Source organism: Silurus aristotelis (assembly GCF_946808225.1).
Source record: "Silurus aristotelis genome assembly, chromosome: 16".
In the NCBI taxonomy this organism is placed as follows: domain Eukaryota; kingdom Metazoa; phylum Chordata; class Actinopteri; order Siluriformes; family Siluridae; genus Silurus; species Silurus aristotelis.
The window spans coordinates 9394324-9410995 of NC_139589.1; the positions used below are offsets into that span (position 1 = coordinate 9394324).

The 16672-nt window shown below is 38.7% G+C and overlaps 2 protein-coding genes across 2 annotated transcripts; one reads left to right on the top strand and one right to left on the bottom strand.

The window, feature by feature from the left end:
• The first annotated feature begins 166 nt into the window (after positions 1–166).
• Positions 167–5327, top strand: ccdc90b (coiled-coil domain containing 90B). The gene is made up of 9 exons (XM_083564943.1): positions 167–307; positions 408–527; positions 1726–1829; positions 1910–2011; positions 2782–2823; positions 2917–2988; positions 3081–3134; positions 3226–3340; positions 3918–5327. The coding sequence occupies exons 1-9, from the start codon at positions 202–204 to the stop codon at positions 3971–3973; spliced, it is 771 nt and encodes a 256-aa protein (XP_083421069.1). The 5' UTR covers positions 167–201; the 3' UTR covers positions 3974–5327.
• On the bottom strand, positions 4873–16573 carry pcf11 (PCF11 cleavage and polyadenylation factor subunit). The gene is made up of 16 exons (XM_083564824.1): positions 16172–16573; positions 13538–13663; positions 13154–13336; positions 12909–13061; positions 11799–12760; positions 11501–11684; positions 10884–11112; positions 9202–10646; positions 9045–9111; positions 8842–8955; positions 8451–8571; positions 8176–8359; positions 7869–8024; positions 7113–7205; positions 6995–7030; positions 4873–5866 (listed from the first exon to the last, which is right to left on the bottom strand). The coding sequence occupies exons 1-16, from the start codon at positions 16337–16339 to the stop codon at positions 5654–5656; spliced, it is 4434 nt and encodes a 1477-aa protein (XP_083420950.1). The 5' UTR covers positions 16340–16573; the 3' UTR covers positions 4873–5653.
• Positions 16574–16672: the final 99 nt, after the last annotated feature.

Genomic DNA, 16672 nt, shown 5'->3' on the forward strand with positions numbered 1-16672 from the left:
GAAAGTCCTCCTATTCTGATTTAAGGTGCTGTCACTCGCTGGAGGTTTTGCTGTGGATCTTCTGAACGATCAGCCCTATTAGAGACCCTGTTCCTAGACTGCAGGAAGCATGGGGGTCATGTAGAATGAAACCGAAATGAACTGCTGTAATTCATTGTAATATTTAAGGGTTGATCAAAGAGCAGATCATAGATTTGGATCATGTATTTGGGATCGCTTTTACGCAGATCTTGTTCAGTTCAGATCAGACAGCATGTCCGATCTCAGCAGGGGGTCATACCGACATTCTCCTGCCTTTCCTCGAGAGGTACAGTGTTTATATTGTTGGACTTTATTATTATTTTTTTTTAGAGTAACTGCAGATACTGCAGGTTTGTTGTATAAATATAAGTTGTATTTGGATCCAGGGTTCCACGTGACCGGCAGCAGAAGGACCTATGATGTCCGGAAAGTGGAGCTGACACCACTGGAGCAAAGAAAACTGACCTTCGACAGTCATGCTCTTGTTAAAGATCTGGAATTTAACGGTACAGTGGGGCTACAAAGGGTGTGAACACATTATTAAGTCTGGATTTATGCATACATTTGAACTAAACATGATGTCTCTCTTTTTACGTTTTATGTCATATGCTGAATAAAATCATTCATTCATTCATTCATTCATTCATTCATTCATTCATTCATCTTCAGTAGCCACTTTTGTCTGGTTAGAGATCTGGTGAATCCAAAGTCTAAACTGGGAACACAGGGAGATACAAAGCGTTCAGAGATCGTTAATTTTCAATGACAACTAATGATCTTTTCTACAACATGAACAACAGAGACCTTTGTCACCGAGATGTGTTCATGTGTTTAACGACACACCAAAGTTGAGAAACTGTTTAACTTTATGTAAATATGAAGCGACTACTTGGGGTAAAGCGATGCTCAGGTGATTTGTTGTCAAAAATAAAATCCTGGTGTCACCCACTGCTAACAGTTAGCAATAGGAAAGCCTGCCGGCAACTTCAGCGACCTACCTTGATGAAATGGTTGCACCTAAAAACCCAGAATAAGCCCACACTGACAAAGTAGGGTGCTGTAGGAAATCTTTGAGACAAACCCACAGAACCCAAATATTCCTATAACCCAATTCCAAACTCAAATATTCCTATAAAATAGCTTTTGCAGTATTTCTGAGAGTCTAGCTATTGACATGCCCTGTACATTTTTGTGGTGGGTTTTCCATCCATCCATCCATCCATCCATCCATCCATCCATCCATTCATCCATCCATCAATCACATATACCAAGGAAACTCGTGCATAAGGTGGGGGACAGGGTGCCAACTCATTGCAGGGCACACACACTACAGAGAATTTTTAAATACCATTCAGAATAAAACACGTTATGTTTCGACTGGAGTGTTTGGAGGAAACCCGCAAAATACAGAAAGCATATTTAAATAACACAGACACAGGGTCTGTAATTTAAACTCCCAACCTGAGGGGTGTAGAGCAAATGTGCTTATTACTAATCCATCATCCATCCTTTATGTTTGTGTGTGTGTGTGTGTGTAATAGCATTAAGCTCGGGACTTCCACATTCTGTCTGTCATGTTTCACTCGTTTTCTTTTTGTATATTTTAAGTGTTCTAAAGATCTATTTTCCTTATTTTTAATTGGAGAAATAAAACAACACATATTCCAGTTTGTTTATCCACACTACAAGCTTCATTATGTGCAGGGTTTGAAAAGAAGCAGGCGGAGTTGATCGTCAGTGCCCTGGTCACTCTCACGACAGCCAACATGGACATCGTGTACAGGGACATGGTAACAGGAGCTCATCAGGTAAAGAGACAAACAAGAACACACTGTAAGCATACGCTTGGGTACACTGCTGCTTTTCTTCACTGACATTTCTGTTGCAGGAAATTGCACTCCAGCAAATCATGGCACATCTGGATTCCATTCGGAAGGACATGGTCATTCTGGAGAAAAGCGAATTTGCCAACTTGAGATCGGAAAACGCAGTATGTTCCTTGCGAGTCTTTTATAACCAAAAGAATTACAGTGGCCATATATATATTACATATATTACATTATTAACCAGAGAGTTTTTAGAGTTTTAGATTGTATTTTCAAAAATGGTAAACAGATGTTTGATCATAGAGTTAAAACATTTAACATGTAACAGCTTGGAATAACTCGACACATTGTACGCTAAATTATAATTAGGCTTATGTGTGTATTTTATGGTTTTGTACTGTAGCTCTTGTTCAACTTGTTCAAATAATGACATTCCCTGTGTGAGGATAACAAGGTTCAAGACATCTTTATGAAGATATTAACCTGTTTATTACATGTTAATGTTTATAACATGACTTCTCGAGGAACAATAGCAGAGGCTGGAATAAACAGTTTTTGTGAAATGTAGGTGTTGGAGTAAGTTACAGGCTGCTGTATAAGGCTGTTTGGTGAAATTTAGTTGCAGAAATGAACAAGTAGACAGGATTTCCCAGATGGCCACATACATATTTGGTATGTGGATCAAATTCTAGTTGTTCACTCATACCACCCAGTTTACATTGACTTCATAAATCATGGAGAGTGTAGGTATGCAGTTTCATCAACTGTTAGCTATTGACTTATAGAGCCTGGAAACTACAGTCCAAAACTTGTCTTGAAAGCATGTCTTGGTTGTTTCGTTGTTTTTTCCGAAACTTGAAAATTCATTTGTTTTCGAATTTTTAATTCATTTTTATGTGAAGTTCAATCCCTTTCAATATTTTCCACTGTTTAGAAAATGAAGATTGAACTTGAACAGATCAAAAACAGACTGCTGGTGAGTAGCAGCTTCCCAGCCTGAATAGAAATGACGTTTTCAGTCGGTTATTAATGTTATATTGATCCTTAATGTCATGTCTTTTGATCGAAGGAGGAAAGTCAAAAAATCAGAGCGGACACAAAGTTGGATTTTAATCTGGAGCGAAGTCGAGTAACCGACATGGTACGTAAACATCCCGGTTGTCAAATTATAAATGCATAAATAGAGGTTTGTGTTGAAGTAATGTGAATCTGTTTTTCTGTTTAATTTATCAGTTCACAGAGCAAGAGAAAAAACTTATGGAGGTCAACTCTGAGTTTCACAAGAAGGTAGGTTATGATAGAAAAAAAATGAGGAATAATGTAAAGCGTAAAAAATATAGTGTAAGTAATACAATCGCATACTTTTTGGTATGTTTAGAATGCTGAAATTGAAACTAGCGCAATCGAAACCACCAAGAAACTAGACATCGAAGTGGCTTCACTGAAAACACTGCTGGAATCACTAAAGCTTCAGACAATCCGATATCTCGCAGGTACGCAGAGATCACACATTTAGCTTATTTTCTGATTATATTCACTAAAAGTTTGTGTTTGGACACCTGACAATAAGATTTGAAAATCCAATTCCACATTTAGACATTTAGATTTATTGCAATAACCTTCACTCCTCTCTGAAGATGTTCCACTGGATTTTGGAGTGTGCTCGTGGAGATTTGTGGTCATTCAGCCACAAGGGTGTTAGTAAAGTCAGGTCTAATGTAGGTTGAGGAGACCTAATGTGCAGCCAATTCATCCCAAAGGTGTTCAGTAGGGTTGAGGTCAGAGTTCAGGCCACTCAAGATCTTCCATTCCATCTCTTGTATACCAGATATTGGTATAACCTGGAGCTGGCTTTGTGCACAGGGGCGTCATACTAGAGCAGGTTTGGGTCTCCTAGGTCAAGTGGAAAATTTTACTCCTCCTGCATTCTCATTATACAGTTATTCGTAACTTTGTGGTAACAGTTTGTAGAAGAAACACATGTAGCTGGAAATGTCAGTTGTCCCAATACATTTGTCACTATCATGCATCTACTATAAAATACCAATACGTCTTGATATGTTTCCACAGTGTGCATCTTCTCCTGTTTGGCAGTTGCCCTCAGTGTCTATCGGTTTTGGAAGTAAAAGAAACATCTATTTTAATAACACTTTTAGCTTTATTGTCATGTATGTAAAAGGAGTATTATTGCAAGCAATTTTATTATTTTTTTTTAGAATGAACATATCCTCGTATTGATTTCTCTCATATTGTACCATCAACACCACTGTTAATAACCACTAAAATAACTACTAAAATAGCTGAACAGTGTTTGTGAACATTCAGATTGTTTATATTTTCTGCTTTGGTCATTAAAGCTCACTGGTTTGAAGTTTTTTGTGAAGCAATTCTTTAAATAAATTATTTTAATAGTCCACAAATTAAGTGGCATTAAACATGGAATTTTACAGATAATGTCCTTCTTGAATTTAAGATATTTATGATCAGAACATTCAAGATGAATCAAAGGAATTGAGGGAATAGTGACACTTGATTACAAATTGATAATTGCTGTAAAAAGAATCACCAGGTGTAGAAAGAGAATGATTTTTTTAAGCTGGGCCTGTAGCACTGATCCTTAACATAGATGTCCTCTATGGTATCAACACAATTAGTTTTACATATCGGGAAGAGACTTTTAAAATCATAGAACTGATTCAGTAGTCAAATTATGCAAAATTGTATTGTATCATGTGGAACTGACATTTGCATCACCACTAAAAACCTACTCTATAAAGCGGTGTATTTAATATGGAATAATTCGCTTTTAAATAAATGGAAAAAAAGTGTTTGGAGCTCATAGACATCAGAAAACAAATTATCTATTAAGTGTCTGTTTCCATTAAAGGAAACAACTGAAAGCATGTTTGGAACGACACCTCAAAGCTGGCACTGTTCCCACAAAGAGTACCAAAGTTACAATTGGGTGAAGGAGAATAAAGAAAAAACCACGAACAAAAAAAAAAAAGCACCCAGGAGACATAAATCATTACCACTAGATTTTTATTTAGGATAAGCACTTCAAAATGCACACAAGTAAACACTTTGCACACACAGACACTTTTTTTTATAATGATTCACTTTATTGAATAAATCAGTACGTCAAGCAAACTTTTTTTTTTTTTTTTTATACTTTTGCAAAAAATTCTTTTTTTTTCTTATTAAACTAAACATTTCATTAAAACGAAAAAAAAAAAAAAAAAACGAAAAAAAAATCAGTAAACTCAACTGGCTTGACACGTATTTATTTACACATTTAGGTTAAGGAGGAGGAGGAGGAGAAAACTAGATCCATCTTTATCCTCAATGAAACCCTCTGCATTTCTGAATGACTGAAACGGGGCATTATAGAACCATCAGCGCATTTGCGTGTAAATCTAATCAGGTATTGTTGGTTTCTCAAAATATCTGTACAAATACCTAGTCTGAAGGGAAAAGAAAGATTTCAATTTTAAACCCAAGATTTAACCCTGAAGTTTTAGATTATCAATATTACACAAAAGGATACCAAAAATATTTCTTTATTTATAAATTAAATTATACACACATTGACATACCCCCAACATACATCATTTTATTGTACATTTCACTTGGCATTCACACAGCAAAAAGAAACACCTGAAAATTGCAGGCAAATACAAATACAAAAATGTATTCAAATGTATGCATAGCTGAGGACCCTGCCTCAGAGCCGTTCTGTATAAAAAAATAATTCTACAGAAACTCAAGTAACCATGAGTGAAGGTCTTAAAGCAGCAGTGTGCGTTTTAAAACGGAATTGCACTAATCGTTTGTGACCCTCCTTCTGACTCATCCTGAACCTCCTGTTTTACCGTTACAGCCTCGGCGTCCCCCTCCGTCGGCTCTTCTTTAATACTGGAGCATGACGCCTCACCGTCTCTCTCTTGCTTTAAGAAAGCATTTAAAGGGTTTTCTGTCAGCATCTTATTAGGGGACGGTGTGGCATCCACAAAGGAAGTCTTAATGTAAAAGAAAAGGAGAAGGAAGTGTTTAAGTGGCTTGAATTCAGGACACAACACAAGCAGCTCTTCATTCATATTCATAATCACAGACATTGGGGACATTTATACCGATCAGACTTAACATTATGACCACCTAATATTGTGTACAGTCCTGACAACTCTAGCGTCATTAGCATTAACTTCTTCAGCAATTTGAGCTACAGGAGCTCGTCATCAATGAGCCTTGGTCGCCCACGACCCTGTTGCCGGTTCACCTCTGTTCCATCCGTCAACCACTTTTGATAGATACTGAGCACTGCAGACTGAAAACAGCCCACGAAGGCTGCAGTCTTGGAGATGTTTTGACCCAGTCGTCTAGTCATCATAATTTCGTCCCCATCAAACTCTATTAAATATACCCATTTTCCTGCTTCTAACTTTGAGGACAAAATGTTTACTTGCTGCCTAATATATCCCACACACAAACAGGTGCCTTGATGAGATAATGTTGTGTCATGCCTGGTCGGTGTAAGGGTGATAAAACACTAGTTTCCATTTAGCTGCAAGTAGCTAAGACATGCCTGGTGTATTTTGCTTTAGTTTTGCACTGGAGTAAAATAATGCAAATCTCTCTCTCATCGTTTCTAAAAAACATTTACATAAGTACTTGAATTCTTACTCAACCTTGAACAACCTTGTTCTCTGTACAAAAGCAAGTTTACTTCGAATCCCTATCGCTCTAAAAACCTGCACCTTTTTTTTTTTTTTTTTACCTGGTTCTGGTGTGATTTTTTTTTTTTCACTCTTTATAGGCATAAGTGCAGTTTTATGAAAGCATTTTCAAACCGCCATCATTGTATCTTCAGGTTTTATGATATCTAGCCCAGTCATATTGTACACTCTTACTAGAGCTGGACAGATATTTCAACTGGCCTGTACACAAGCCTGATAATGTTACAAAACAGAGGTTTGGAATTGAGAATCTCAACAATACCAATAATCGATCATAACTAACAATATCTCAAGTCTAAAGGCGTTTTATTTAAAGTTTTGAGTTTTATTTTTCAAAAGTCACGCTTTGGTATAAAAAAAAATATAAATAAATCATAAATCTTGCCATACCAAATCCTGAGCTCCAACACTTACTTTTGTGTGGTCTTCATAACACAAGGGGTGATATGTCTGAAAGAGAAAAATAAATCATGAGTTTGCTGTCAGCAGTATTCACTGGTCAGAATCTGATAAAACATGTGCTTCAAATTACCTTTCCATCAACTCTGATGGCGTTCTTCAGGTGCCATTCCTCCTCGTCTTCCTCCCAGTACATCTCAAACTGCTCTTGGCAAATCTCACAAAACTGAGGGCAGACACAGAAGCGAAACACATTCTTACTTTCATTATTTGAAGGATTCCTTCAGTTACCGCCGAGTCTGGGCAATATGATGAATCACGAAAGAATAATTATTAGTTTAACTAATTAGTTAACGGTTGCAAAACTCCTGATGCAGCTGTAAACTTAGTTGCAAAATCTTTACATTTTGCAAGATATATAAAATTGTCTTTTCAAAAACAATTTTTAATAGGAATATATCGATTAATTCCTAAATACATTTAATTAATAGTTATATAATTTTTTAGAATACAATTTTCAATGCATAATGTGATGTAATACCTTACACGTATTATATATCAATTCCTCGCAAGCAAGTATAAAACTTTACTCGTACTGACTGTACTTTAACTGTATCATTATTAACCATAGTCGTTTAAATAGATGTTACACCAGTTGCCCTAAAACACTGACATGGGATTCGATTGCTGTGTTTTCCAGCCTACGGATTTTTCTAACCATGAATTAGAAAAGACTTTCTAATTTTCATGTTTAAGTTCAGCATTAAATAAATTAATATTAATTAAAAAAAAAAAAAATAAAAAGGAAATGATGCATCCTTGAGCAAAACCTTTTAAACATCTGGTGCATTTTCCCCCCTAGAAAGACAAAGAACACATGCATGCTTACCTCATGAACAACGTCGGCAGCGGCTTTCACACTCTGGAACTCTTTCTCTTTGGCTGCTTCTTGGTTTTTCTGTACAACCTCCTCATGCACTTTTTCAAAGAACTGGCTCTTTGCCCGCTCCTCGAGATCAGCAATTTCTTCAAATTCGATCCAGTCCTAAAAACAGAGCAATGTGCTTTAAATCATTAACTCGTCATTAAGGTCAGGTCATAAAGACATGTGTCCTTTGGAACAAAACCAGTGACAGTGTTGAAAAAGCACATTGAAGATAAGAAGGCCCTTACGGCAAACCTTTTTTTTGGCTTACCGTGAGACTGTAGTACCAGCGTCTGTGGGTGACTTTCCTACTGATGTCCTTCTCCGAGCGGTTTTGTCTGTAGTGCCAATCCAAGTGATCAGCGTAAATATCAGTCTGAGACGCAGTAAAGCGCATCCCACAGGAGTAGCACTGGATTCCAGTGTACAGTTTGATGATGACACTTTCATGTCTTCTGTATGACAAAAAAAAAAAAAAAAAAAAAAAAGTTAAAACTAAGATTAACTGTTAACCCTAACAAAAAAATAAATTCACCAGAAACTTACTGTTTCATGTCATCTACAACAAAGCCGGTCAAATCAGGCAAATCGTCGTCTTCATCCTGCTCCTCCTCCTCGGGTTCCTCTTCTTCCGGTAAACTCTGAGATTGAGTTGCAGAGGTTGATTCTGAAACAAGCATAGAACATATTCCTTATATGTTTACAAGCAAAAAATAAACTGATGGATGCCAGATAATCGTTCTAAAAATGAGTCCTTAAGTCATCTTATCTAGTAAACATTCACATTAGATTGTTTATAGTCAAGGCAGGTCTTGATTGGATAGTTTCATAGCTGCTTTGCCATTAAGTAAACTGTTTAGAATATAACATGTTATATTTATATGGGTGGGCCGATGTAATAAGTTTTTAGGAAAGGGGGGAAAGAAAATGTTCTTACCACTGTTCGAGTCTGCTGATGTCGGCTTGATTATTCCAAAATCAATCAGTTTAGACATCAGGTCATTAACGTCCATTTGGCCTAAATGACTCTCGGGTTGTACAAACTGTGAACCTAACATGGAAATACATACGTCTCAGGGAATTTTTCCCAAACGATCACCAACTTGAAGACTAAACACAAAAAATGCTCTAGAATCTTACCTGGTAGATTGAAAGGAGCTGGGTTAGCTGGTCCAAAGTTTTGAACTGGAGCAGTCATAATAGGCATCTTCAAAAATAGAAGTTAAAAGCAATCAGATATTCATCATTCATCATTCAAGTTTCAACCAATTAAACTCCTGTAATTTCTGGTACTCACAGGCTGAGGGTGGTTTGCTGGGGCTGCACCAGGAAATTGGCCAATAGGCCTGTAGGAATTCTGAAATCCTGAAGGTGTGGCTTCTGGCACATTAAAGTTAGACCCCTGCGAGACATTCTGTTGCATGTGAAATGGCAGTGGTTGACCCTCAAAGGTGTTAGGGGTGCCTATGTTGAAACTGTGAGGTGGGACACCAGGATTTAATATTGGACCCTGATTCTGAGGCTGATCAATCATCATCTGACCCTGTGGTCTGAAGGAATTTTGCATATTTGGAGGTCCACGGTATCGTGGCGGACCCTGTTGTGGAGAGTCAAATCTTGGCATAACAGACAGCTGTCCATCAAATCTTATCGGTGCTGCTTGTGCTGGATTGTCAAAGCGCATCATGCCTGGCTGACTTCCTGGCCCTTCAACTCTTCTTGGTACATCAAAATTTACCATCCCAGAAGGATATCTTTTTGGGCCTTCAAATCCTCCTTGAGAAATATGGGGATTATCAAACCTTGCGGGTCCGTCAAATCTATTTGGCTGCATTGGACTGTTGTACCGCATGGGTCCTGGGCCCTCAAATCTTGCAGGAACTTGATTTCCAATTGGACCATCAAAACGGCCTGATCCCGGCCCTTCAAATCTGCCATGAGGCTCTGTATACCTCATTGGCCCATGTGGCATTGACTGATTATCATACCTTCCAGGCCCTTTTAGCAGTGGGGGTCTTTCAAACCTGTGTGGGCTAGGACCATCATATCGACTATGCCCCTCAAATCTAGGTGGACCATGAGAACCAGGACCGTCGTATCTTCCCACACCGGCATTTCCCTCGTATCTTCCGGAAGGGTGAGGTCTGGAAGGACCGTCTGATCGTGGCTGTCCCATGGGACCATGTGTTGCTTCAAACTGAGAATGGGAACTCATGTCGCCCTCGAATCGTGGCGGGACATTTGCGCCTTCATGCCTTGGCACATTTACCTGCGCGTTAGACCCTTCAGTAGCGTGAGGGGGTGTTTGGCCAGGGGATTCATTAAGGGTTCTGCCACTTCTCCCTGGTCCAAGCAGCATTTCAAGCCTTGAAGAATCTAAGCTTAGTGGCGCATCATTGTCTGGACCCGTATCAGAGTGAACACTGTTGGGGCTTTCAAACCTGGGACTAATATCTCCATCCTCAAGTTGATCTATATCCATGGACTGTGTTGATCCTTCAAATGGCAGACTTGATTTACCAGCATTTCCATCGCTGACTGGACTTGGGGTATTTCTGAAAGTGGGTCCAGTTCGAGATGGTGGCCTGTTGTTTCTGCGGGGGTCGTCAGGCCCTAAGAATGGTTTAAAGGTCTCACTGCCCTTTTTGATTGCATCTACGATGAATGGATCATCATGCTCTTGTTGAGACCTGTGATGTTGCACATTCTCTCTTAATGGTGAGATCTGGTGAAGTGTAAGGGCTATATAAAATAAAAAAAAGAAGAAAAAGAATAACCCAAAAGGTAAACGTTAATGTCCACATGTACAGTAATCATTCATCTTTTTTCCTACAGCACTCAATCCTAACCCTAACTAATCATGTCCTCTCCAGATAAGCAGACCTTTTGATTGTCCAAATCACATCTAAAGCTTTAGGGCTTAAACTGCATGCTGGAATCAAAAAATAACCTACAGGAAATAAGTACCAGATTTAGTACCTGGGCGTTGCAGCTGTGTTCTTTTCAGCTTCGATTTGTGCTCGAAGTAAGAGAGTTCAGCATCAGACATATGGCCTTGGGGTTTCTTTCTGGTACATGGTTCCTCAGGTTCCTCCCAAGAATCAGAACGCTGTCTTTCTTCTTGATACTGAAATATTTGCTTGATTTGATGGGCCACGTTAAGGAATTCTTCCTGGGTCAGCTCTCCTTTAGCCAATCGCATGCTAGCCTAGAAGACAGCATGACACGCAAGATTTGCTGCTAAATAACTCAGAATGAAGGCATAATTTGTATTACCAAGTTGCACAATGATTGAAACGTGATCACGAGATTACTACAAATGGGAGTATGTGTGCACCTGGAGACAGCTCTAGAGACTTACTAGAGATTTACTGGCATGAAAGACAATGATGAGAAAAATAGTGCAGAGCACTTTTAGTGAGTCAGCAGAAAGGAACACTTTATATCTTGGGTGAAACAAAGCTAACGAACGATACAGTATGACCAAAAAAAAGAAAAAAATATGACCAGGTTGACTGGGTAATAGCCTCATTTAAATAAAGTTTTACAACTTGCAAAGAATAAATATGAAAAAAAATACAAAAATCTTGTTGTACCTTTCGTAAAAGATCTCTCTTGCATGCTGAATTAAGCACGTCTGGAATTTGCAGGTTGGCGTCGACACTCAGCCGGTGCTGTTTCGGTGTCCGTGGCACCGGAGGTCGCTGATAGCTGTTCCACGATTTATGCCTTTGCAGGCTGACTTTGCCATGCGAGAGTTCAGATTCGGGTTGTTTAACACTATAAATAAAAAGGACAAACTTAAACCCTACTTTAAAACAGGTTACACATTCATATTACATTTAATCTCATGCTATAAAAGAAGAGCACAGGGCCACATATGAAGCTACTAACAGTTTATTTTCTTCCCATCCACTTCTCCATCGCTTGGTGTCTTTTGCACTCTTATGCTCCACGGATGACGCCCTCTGTGGCTGGACATCTCTGTGCTCAAGAGTTCTTTCTTCCAGTGGTCTTTTTAACCGCCTCGGTTCAGACTTCTTTGGTGCATTCCGATCCTCCCTGACATTTGTTTGTTGGGTGTCGTCTTCATTATGTTTGCTTAATTGCCTAGCCTTTCCTGATTTTGGAGGCGGCGTAATGCTCCTCGTTCTCCTCTTCGGCGATCGCCTGTCTTTTCGTTTAGGAGAGTGTTGAGGCGGAGAACGAGACCTAGAGCGTTTTCTGACGGCCGTTTTGCTGACTTTTACATCTTGTTTTTGAAAAGTATCGAATCGGTCGTGCTTATTCACAGACCCATTTACTAGCTTGCCCCTGGATCTCTGCAGATCACTGGCCTTGCCCAAGTCTTCCCGTTCTTTCCTCTCTGCACTTCTTTTCTTTTCTTTAACCTCTTCCTCTTTCAGGGCGACCGTCGCATGCACGGGCTTTCGCAACCGTGGGTCCTTTTTATTAGTATCAATTGTCTTTGGGTGCTCAGGCTCTGAATCTCTGCCTTTATGAAAGCCTCCTTTGCTTAATGGCGATGCCGACTTGGATTTTGCTTTTTCGTCGGTTGCAGAGGTATCTTTTTTTGGAATTCTCATTAGTTTACTTGGCCTTTCGGGGGGTACAGGTACTCTCTTTTCGGGTGCATTGACAACAGGTGGGGTGACTTGACCCTCCTTACGGACTGCCCCTGGTTCCTTTGCATTTACAGATGGGCCAGAAGCTCTGTTTAACCTAGGATCTCTGTTTGATGGCTTGTCTGGCTGTGGTGGAGGCCATGACTTGTTTAGTTTAGGAGCTGGCTGACTCACAGCTGGTGGATCAAAATGGGCTGGAACACTGTGAGGTGGGTTGGTTGAAGAGGCCGCCTTCAGGAGAAACAAAAATACTTCAGTGTGGAGTTTAACAGTTTGCGCTTCAATTCCCATTCATAAATTGTGACACTTTCCCCACTAACAGGCTGGAACGTTTTTGCTACATCGATATGAAAATTCCAGTGTTCAACACCAGGCTTACCAGTTGAGCTTTTGTTTGTTCAAGTTCAAGCTCTATCTTCTTCTGCTGAAGCTCTAACAACTGTTTTTGCTTAGCAAGCAACTGCTGCCTTATTATTTGCTCCTCTGCCAAGTTCTTCTCAGTGACTGCAGGAGGAGGAGCTGCATCTTCAGTCTACACAAAGAGAAAGGTATTATCAACTTGTTTTTCACCTACAGAGAGAATTTGTGCACCGAGTTACGAGCTACTCATTTCCACATGCTTACCGGTTTTAAAAATTTAGGGTTGACATGAATGCTAGCGTTCACATTTGGTGGTAAAGGCTTAATGGGCCAAGCAGGATCTAGCGAGTTCACGCGGACATCCAATGCATACAGTTTCTTCAAAGGGAAAATTTCGTCCCAGGTGGAACGCAATTTGAAGAGACATTTTCTAGTGTTTTCATCCACCTAAAGCAAGGTACAAGAACAGGAACACTGACTCATTTTTACTAAACATCCTGTAAAGCAGTTCGAAATGACTATGTACAGTCTAGGGTTAGGGAAATAACAGAACGACATACAAATATCTGTATATGAATACCATGGAAGCAAGACACGTTTAATTGTCGGCAACATGGAAAAAGCAGAAACAGGTGGAAAATGAAGTACCTTTTCAAACACACATATAAAGGAAGTGACTAGGTTTTTAGCAAACACTTCAAGGTACTGTCCTCCAACATTCTTCACTATGGAATCCACTAAGTACAAAACAGGAAGCTTCTCAGCAGTGGGCGCCTACAGCGATAGAAAACTCACAAGTTTAGTACACAACATGACAAATTTGCAGTTACATTGTGATAATAGCTTGTGTTCTTTGGTCTTTTTTTTTTTTTTAAATAAAGTAAAACAAGGAGGAAGGTCAATGGGGGAGTAGGGGGTGGAAAAAGAGAAAAAAATGGAAATCAAGTCACTGGTCATTTGGCACTGTCCAAAAAACACAAAATTAATTTCATAAAAAAAAAAAAAAAAAAATTAACTCCATATTCTTCTTTCTTCCATCATTTGGGTGAGAAAAAAAAATCTTGTATTGGAAAAACAGACTTGCAGAGATATGGCAACTCAACCATGTTTTACAAAAAAAAAAAAAAAGCAGGAGGGAAAAAAAGTGTTCTCCAGATAAAAAGAAAAAAGTTCCAATGATGAGTCTTCAGTGCAGGTATTCCAGATCAGAAAACAGGCATGACATCCATATTTTTATTAGTTATTTGTTAAAGTCACCATACGCAAAACTTTTTTTCTCAGGTGTTGCTTTTTTTTTTTTTTTTTTTTAAGAAAAAAGAAAGATTGTCTTTTAGATATTAAAAAAAAAAAGGTGGGATGACGTATTTAATTTTAATGGTTTTTTTTTGCAAATGCCCATATTCACCTTTTGAAACAGAAACTGCAAGATTAAAAAGTTGGTTTATATCAGGGGGAAAAAAAGTCCACTGCACTTTTAACCAAAGGTTTGGGGTTTGTCCTTTAAAATGTAGGCTTTGACTTTTTTGCCCATCTTCCCAGGGCCACATGAATGACAGCTTTGTTTTAAGAATAACCAACATTTGTTCAAATTATGAAGTGTGCAAAGATGCAAAGACGTTGTACACATCTGATGCAATGTCTGAGTAAAAGACCATTTCTCACAAACTCAAAAGAAATTAGCAGGAGTTCTCACAAAAAATTACACTGGTAAAGAAAGACAAAAGCATATTTCATATAGTTTATTGTCACATTTGTGTAGCATTTATTAACAATGAAAAATATAAATATATATATCAAGAGAAAAATTACTCAGCAATCTAAAAACACGCTATGAACCTTTCATTAGTTAGTAAATACAAAAATAGAAAAGAGCTCGACTTCACGGACCACCAAAGGTACGACCACAGGACTATGGCATAACAGCGATCATGTAGCGGTTACAAGAAGTGTAACTTTTATTGATCTGGTCACAGCTCAAGAAGAATTTCTTTACTCAACACCTCTGCTCACCTCCATCCAGTGTTATAGCGATCACTACTAATGTAACTGCTACGATTACACTGCAAAGCATTACCTGGATTAATACTTGCCCAAAGCAATGATCCAATTAAGCACATGGTCTAGTGAGAGCCGCAAAACTGGAGTGTAACATTAACACGGGTCAGTCACTTTTCTCGCAGACAATGGAAAAGAAAGCCAGCAAATTAAATCCCCAAATATTGTGGCAGGGGCAGACACACCATGTGGCATTGCAAATTGTAATAGATTGAATATATATAAATTAAATGTGAACAATAAATATTTAGTTTTTTTGTGTATTTGGTAGGGATCACTTTCCTAGCATGAGGTGAGTGTGTGTGTATATAAAATATATATTTACATTAGGAAAAAGTCATTGAAACGATTGAATCTAACATTTATTTTCCGTCTATTTTTTTTCCACAGACGATTGATTAGGCCAGACTACATACATACGCGCACACACACATTAAACCAAATTTGTAATATTTCATGTATATTAAACCAAATTCAACCTATTAACCCATAAAAAAATGCATTTTGATTTTATATGTATATTTATAAATTGAATAAAATTTACTTGACATTTCAAACCTTCCCACTATATAACTGAAGAGCGCCATTTCTGCTAATATCTATATTTTTTTACCTTCTGCTCCCCCACCTTAAATTAATGGGTATTTGTTAATAAAAATGTTTATATTTTTGTATGTACATGTATTTTTAAATAAAGAATGTGTAACTACTTTAAAGTTAGACTTGTTACAGCTGTATGGTTGAACAAAAATGGCGCCGCGTTCATCTTTTAGCTTGCCCAATAGGAAACATTAAAGTAACCGGAACATCAGTTACAACTAACACAAAAAGATGGAATTTATGTTTCAATAATCTAAAAGCGATTTTATAATTGATTATCAGGCATCTTGGTGTTATAATTTGAGTCGTTAAAAGCTAACACAAGTTAGCTAAGTTACACGCTAGCTACATGGCTATAGTGTGAGTGAGATGTTAGCCTAAAAATAAAACCCGAATTTGGAAGTAATTTCCGCAGAAATGTAATTATCTAAAAGAAACTCTGCAATATTGGATGGTTCGACTCATTAAATCGACAGATACATGTTACACAATGCGATGCTGTTAAAGGCCTCAACACGCTTTCGCTGACTCCGCACATGCGCGTACGGCTCCTACTCAACGAGGACAATATGGCTGCTACGCAACCAAATAAAACAAAACAAAAAAAAAAGCTATTTTCATAAAAACCTTGGCAATTTGTGCTTCAATTATAGCGACGATATCCTCGGCGAACTGTAGATTCTCTTCAGCGAGGATGGTCAGCATGTTGATGTGCGGTTTGCTGTTGTACGTTAAGTCTTCCAGAGACGACTGATACTCTCGGCAGGCGTCCTCCCTCGCGGCGTCGGCCGACATCTTCCGAACCGTGGCTCGAGCTCTACAGTGGTGTTCGACCAGATTTTCTGATTGTATACAAGTACGAAATTTGGCACACAGTTCATTTATATATTTTGATATAAATTCATCCTTTTATTTTTGCTCTTCGTGACTTGTAACGTTGCGCTCTTTCGCGTGTTCCTCTGCGCCCTCGTCTCGCTCTCAGGCGCTAGAAAATGTCCGTCCTCCTTCAACAGTTGGGTGCGTCATACAAAACTGTTTACGTCAGTGCGCGTTGATTGGCTCGCTCCCGTGGACTTCCGGGTTACGTAGGCGGCAAGCAGCCAATCAGCGTAAAATGTACGCAGGGTG